Below are 6558 nucleotides of genomic sequence, written 5' to 3' on the forward strand. Positions count from 1 at the left end.
TAGTATGGTATTCAGGGATAGATTATGGTTCTGAAGTCCTCTGGAGGAAAAGGTGAATGAATGGAAAACATGGAGCTCATGCATAACACTTCTATAATTCCTTTGGCAAGAGATATGGTGCACCCCTCATGGGTTCCACTAGGCCTGGAGAATCCTGTGGTTGTGATGATCCACCCCCATGTAGGGCATGTGGATTATGGAGAGCCTGTGGATTTCACATCCACAGTTGTACTGGTGGAAGTCTCCCAGTATGCACTGCATAACTGGGCTCAAGGAGTGACGTGATCAGTGGTAACTTGCTGGCCCCCATGTTTGTCAGCCTGTTTTGACAAGCTCACCCTGACATCTGCAACTGGCTGCTGCTGAGGCCTTTGGACTAATGCCTCTCTCTAACCCATACCTCTGTATCGGAGACGTGTCCTGTTTCATGGTTTTGTATCAGTTACTGTGCAATGTGGTGTTATGTATTCATACATGCTGATAGTAGAGCTAGGTGTGGTTTTCAAGGGTGGGGTAGTTTTTGATGCCTCTAGCAGGAACAATTGTGTTCTCACTAACTGCATAAATACTCTGAGATTACTATGCAATCACCTTAACTTATGTTGCTTGTTCAGTTGATATAACCATTATGGTATAATAAGTTTGGGTCTCTGTTTGCTATTGAGGATTATAGGCTTTTAGCCATTGCTGCAGATTTTTTGGAATATTGGTTGCCAGCATTTTTGCTACCCTAAATGTTCTTGCTAGTGCTACTGCTTCTGCTGTGAACCTTATACAAACCATATATACAACACAACATGTTAATAGTTTGGCTTGATATGTTTCTGGTGCCCTGGGATGCAGGTGGGCTTGGATAAGATTGTGATATGTTTTATGATTTGGAAACAGCAATGATGTATATTGATAATCAAGTAGATGTGCTAAAGACTCAGTTAAAAATGATGTGACATGCTAATGGTTAGTACGTCTGTGTTATCCCTCAATATGATATGGGTCAATATCCAGTGACATATTTGAGGAATCTGGACCTTTGATAATTTTTTGGGGGGGAGGATCTGGTCATAGGGTCTGAACTCTGGGCCTGGGCGCTCAAGGCTAGCGGGCTACCACTTGAGCGACAGTGCCATTCTTGCTTTTTTCTTTTTGCTTATGTGGTGCTGAGGAATCGAACTCAGGACCTCATGCATGCAAGGCAAGGGTTCTACCACTGAGCCACACTGAGCCACCTTCCCAGCCCTCCTTTGATAAATTAAGGTTAGACATTAGGCAGCTACAGGGTCAGAAATCTGATATTTGTCACTCCACCCTATAGGTAGCACACCCTGCAGACTTAGCTGCATCAGTTCTCCATTATCTGCAGGGATTCAGCCTAGGAAATAGCACTCCTTTTTCCATTTCTTAGGCATTTTCCTGTTTCTTGTTTTCGTATTCCTTTTTCTTCCATTCTTATTGAGATGTATGATCTGCTGCATTTTCTAGGCTCAAGCTGATAGACACTTGCTCAATTTACAAAATAAAAAGGAGGACTTGTTGCAGACTCAGAGGTGCAAGGACTGTCAAGGTGTGAGCAAAAGTTCCACAACCATGGACTGCAACCTTCAGGGCTGTAAGTACTTGCCATTTTCATAGGAGGGAGTGTTCCTTTTAGCTTCTGGGCCTGGGGCCTTACCTGTAGGAGTTTGGTGGACAAAGGTTGAACTAGAATGAGGAAGGATGCATATGATCTGCAGTTGTTGCCACATTGAGTCCTAGAACAATGTGATGCAAGAACTGGACAGATATAGAAAGTGTCTATAGCTAAGGATATTGCAGAAATAAAGAGAGATTCATCATTGGCCTGGTCTCTGTCTCTTCCATTATCATCCCCTTGTTCTTCTGGAGCACTGCTGGTGTTGTGGCTGGCCCAAGCAGTGGTAGTATGCTTACCTAGCATGCATGAAGCCCTGGTTCAAGTCCTCACTACCTCATACACAGGAACGCAAAATGTGGAATTGTGGCTCAAGTAGTAGGATGCTAGTCTTGAGCAAAAGAAGTTCAGTGACAGTGTCCATGCACTGAGTTCAAGCCCCAGAGTTGGGAAATAAAACACAAGAAATCCAAGTTGGGTGCTGGTTCCTCATGTCTGTAATCCTTGCTGTTCAATAGGCTGAAACCTGAGGATCCCAGTTCAAAGTCCGCCTGGCCACCAACATGTGTGAGACACTTATCTCCAGTGACCACTAGAAATCCAGAAGTGTGTTGTGGCTCACATGGTAGAGTACTTGAGCTCAGAGATCGTTCCCAGGTTCAGAGTACAAGTGCCATAAACGACCAAAAAAAAAAGTATAAAAATATAAGTAAATGCATCAGAAATACAGGCTTGAACAATGAAAACAACACTTCACATGTAGTCTTGGAAGTACTCCAATTCTTTCTGATCCTTTTCTCCTTGCCTCTCAGGAATTTACATTTGTTGAATGAAATTAAATTTTCTTTATATTATTAGAGGTGCTTTTAAGTTGAAGTCTATAAATCCAAATATGCCCTTTGATTTCCATTTTCCTGAGGAATAATTCAGGTCCAAAAAGGAGATATAGAAAACCTATACACTGGAGACCTAAAACCAGGCATGAAACTTTCCAATCCAAACCATCTCAATTATATTGTATGTAAAGGATCACCAAAAATCACAATAAATATTTAAGAGACAAGTATCGGATCTCTGAATATGAGAGAGGGAGACTGTTGCAGACCCTGGGGTGCCTGCCAGGAGCAGGCAAACTGTGAACAAAGGCTTCAGGGCCATTGACTCCCACCCTCAGGGTTGCAAGTCCTTGCCCTTTCTTGGTTTGAGGAAGTGTGTGTTCTAGCTGTTTGGCCTGGGGCTTTAAGTGAAGGGAGGCTTTGGTGGAAAAGATTGATTGAAGTAGAATGAGGAAAGGTGTGTGCTGTTTGCACTTTTTGGCACAGTGGGCGTAGACCAATATTACACAAGCATTTGAGAAGTATAGCAGAATTGTGCCATCAGCCATCTCTCTGTCTCCTTAATTATTATCCCGTTGGCCCACAGAAGTCTTGTGCTCTGTACGACTGTGGCAGAAGGCAAAGATTTATTCCACAGCTTAATGGATAAGGTCTGAGAAGACAAGTCAGAGGTCCCCTAGATATGTAGCCTAAAGCTACTGAGAGGAACTGTTAGGATCAGAGAAGAGGTAAGGATTCTAAAGAGATTTTCACATGCAAAATGAGAAGACAAAAGCAGACTGGTTTGTAAATGATTAAGATTCACATCAACATAGCCTAGCCTAAACTTCACTCTTCTACTCACCTGCATTCATTCTGACCCCCAAACCACTCTCTTTGTAGGAAAATCAGGGAAATGTGCCATGCTCTTAAGAATCCCTGTGAGGAAACTTTTCACTAGTTACCTGAAGAAATTATTAAAGGAAATCCAAGTAGAGCACAGCAAATGCTCACAGACAGTGACCAAGCTCTGAGTTGAAGCCTCAGGATGAACAGACAAAGAAAAAACATAAAACCCTTAAATGAAAAGCAAAATTCAGAAACAGCCAAAAACTCATTTTCATTTAATAGATAGATTGGGGATTTTCTGGAAAAAGTAATTGTTTGATTTTGCAAAATTTAAATCAACACAAGGATTATGATGCATATCCACATAACCATCTTCTTATTCTATGCCAGTGTGTAAAATTACACTAATGGAAAATGACCCGTTATAAGCTCAGTGTCTATGAGTATGTTTGTAAGATGAGAGGGGAGGTATTAAACAATGTAAAGCAAAACTGAGATATAATTTACACTCAGCAGAACACAGGAATAGAACAAAAAGAAAGGTATGAGAAACACAGTCTCATAACTTCAATTTCATTATTAGAACTAAGTACCAAAAAGTCAATGCATCCAATTCTCCCCATATATATCCATTTTCTGGTTGGTCTTACAATATTTTACAAAGGAAGCAGTGGTTTTGAAGAAGAAACTCACCTTAGCTCCCACAGCAGGGAGAGAAAAGTCCCAATGCATCCAAGCACTCTTCTGACCAGAGGTGAAGCAAGGTGGCACCGAGCATTATGGGAATTGTAGTCTCCTTGGAGGGCTTTTGGTTTGAAAGTCCTGAGTTGTTTTTGTTTTTGGAGGGCGGAAGTGGCTCAGAGATCCTTTTGGGCATGCGTCTCCCCGCCCACCTTGGGCATATTAAGTAGGCCCCTGCTGGATTTTTTCCCTTTGCCTTGCTGCTGGAAGTGCCCTGAAGTAAAGTTCGGCCTGCCATAGGTGGGAGCCAGGAGGCAAGCGCCCAGCTCTGCGCAATGGAGCTTGGGAGCTGTAACTTGAAGGAATCTCAAGCTTTGGAACTGATGTTAGGTAGGAACTGTGGGATTGCTGCTGGAGTCTATCCTCCACGGGTTTCTTTTTCTGGTTCTGTTTTTTTTGGTCATTGGTGGGGCTTGAACTCTGGGTCTGCAAGCAATGTTCCTCACAGATTCATTTCTGAATACGTCATTTTTCTTGTATCCCAGCCATGCTTCCAGAATCTTCTGCTCATTGTCAGCAGCAAGACAGAATGAATGGATCTCTGGTGAGTTGTTTTTTTTATTTCTCATTTGGTTTTATTCCATTATATGAACCTAAAGATGTTCAAGAATTTAAAACAATTCCAACCACACAGATTCAGCCTCAGGAACATATTCATATGGCTTATAGATTAGCAGATTAAGATTGCTTGTAGGTTTAGCAGATTAAATGGTTATATTCTTTCTAAGTTGAATGCAGATTGGCTTCAGAATGTCTAGGTTTCATCTTCTCATAAAATGTCATCAAATCTGTTATTTGATGTAATGACTCTAAGCAGGTTTCTTCTCATGGAAGGTGAAGGATAGCTTGCAAACAGATCACATCCTCATGAGCAACATTAAACTATTTCAATGAAATTTTCTTGGAATTGCTGAAATAGTGTTATGGACAGACACAAATTCATGTGTTGTTATGGAATGATTAACCTATATGTACTTAAATTACTCTCCATATATAGTACTTGGTCGACTTCATGTTCTTCGTCTTACTTGAAACTTAGGATATATTTGTTGCTAAACTTTATGGTCTTTCTACAAATTCCTGTTTGTTTTCTAAAGAATCCTCACAAAATTTCTTTTCTCTATTTTCTCTCTCTATTTTTGATTTTCTACTCACTAGTGTTGGTTATTTTTCTCTTTCTCTCTCTTTGTATCTATCTTTCTATCATTTTTTTCTTACTTTTCTCATTCCCTCTTTCCTCCATATGTGTCTCAGTTGTTTCTTTTCTTCAAATGATCTATCTGGGAACTATTTTTTCTTAGTGATCAGTTTTACTTTGCTGACATGGCTCTTAGGTTTGACATTTTTCTTACCCATTGTATAGGAAAATTGTTCCCTAGAGAGTTCTACAGGATTCCAGAAACAAAATTAGAAAATCACAAACACATAAACAGATAGACTTAGGGAAAACCAGGGTTCGGAAGGCTCTCTGGCACTTGGTCCCTTGGTGCCAGCAAGCAAGCATAGTTCCTTGAGTGCACACAGGGAAGATTATCATTGATAACATGCAAAAATGAAGTATCTATATTAGTAGTACATTCAGAGCCACAACAGGTTGTGAGGAAAACATGTTTCCTAATCTCCTGAGACAGAAGACTGGCTCCCAGATAAAATGCAGACATGAAGTTCACCTTACCTAGCCTTGAAGGTGAACAGCAGCTCAGTTTCAGATGCTATCTTTCTATCTTTCCAACAGTAAGGAAAAGGCCTGCCCTCCAGTCTCTTAACCCTCTCCAGAATTCTCTTTTAACCCTTCTGTGGCCAGCTCTCAGTGTTCTCATTGTGGTCAGGCTGGAATTCCAACCTCTCAAACCTTTTCCCCCTTCAGCTCAACTTCAGAGTTCCCCACAGAAAAGTATTTTCTTCGCCCAACTTATAAACTACAAGAAAATCAGTTTTCTCCTGATTCTGTTATCTTTGGTCTAACTTCATTTGATGTGGTATTTGTTTTGTCTTTCCTTCCCACTACTTTTGAATATTTTAGTTCACTGCCAGTATATGATAGGAACTGGTTTTGATAAAAAAAAAATACAGTGACAAGGTGTTCTTTATTAGAAATATCACTTGTTGCAAAATCTCACGGATTTCTCAGGAAATGATTTGGATCTCTGAGGAATTTTGCGATTAACTAACACAAGTGGAAATATATCCTTAGGGATCTACTGGAGAAATGACTCAGAAATATGTGACACATTGGAGCATTTGTTCATATTCATCATTTTTGTCATATTGAGTATTCCTTGAGCTTGTATACATTTTCCTCCACCTTCCATGAAGTCTATTAAAATGAAAATATTGTAAAAAATATTTTATTCCCCTCCCACATATATTTTGTATTTTAGAATGTAGGCAAAGTTTACAAAACTTCATGGTAGCAGTTCTTTTTTACATAGGATGGAAATATCAGGGTATCTGTGACCACTTTTCAATATTTAGTATTTAAACCAAACATGGTTAACCTAGGGTATTTTAATGTGTGAACTCAAT

The 6558-nt window shown here is 40.2% G+C and overlaps 1 protein-coding gene across 1 annotated transcript in view; it reads left to right on the top strand.

Moving 5' to 3' along the window:
- LOC122118565 (zinc finger protein 658B-like) overlaps window positions 1-285 on the top strand; it is a gene marked incomplete at its 5' end in the record, with an annotated part of 110572 nt that extends 110287 nt beyond the window's left edge. Inside the window, 1 exon segment of the mRNA XM_042692407.1 lies at window positions 143-285. Coding sequence (XP_042548341.1) covers window positions 143-285 — 143 coding nt within the window.
- Between the last annotated feature and the right edge of the window lie 6273 nt (window positions 286-6558).

Source organism: Dipodomys spectabilis, unplaced genomic scaffold, assembly GCF_019054845.1.
Source record: "Dipodomys spectabilis isolate Male_0828 unplaced genomic scaffold, ASM1905484v1 ptg000155l, whole genome shotgun sequence".
NCBI classification, from domain to species: Eukaryota; Metazoa; Chordata; class Mammalia; order Rodentia; family Heteromyidae; genus Dipodomys; species Dipodomys spectabilis.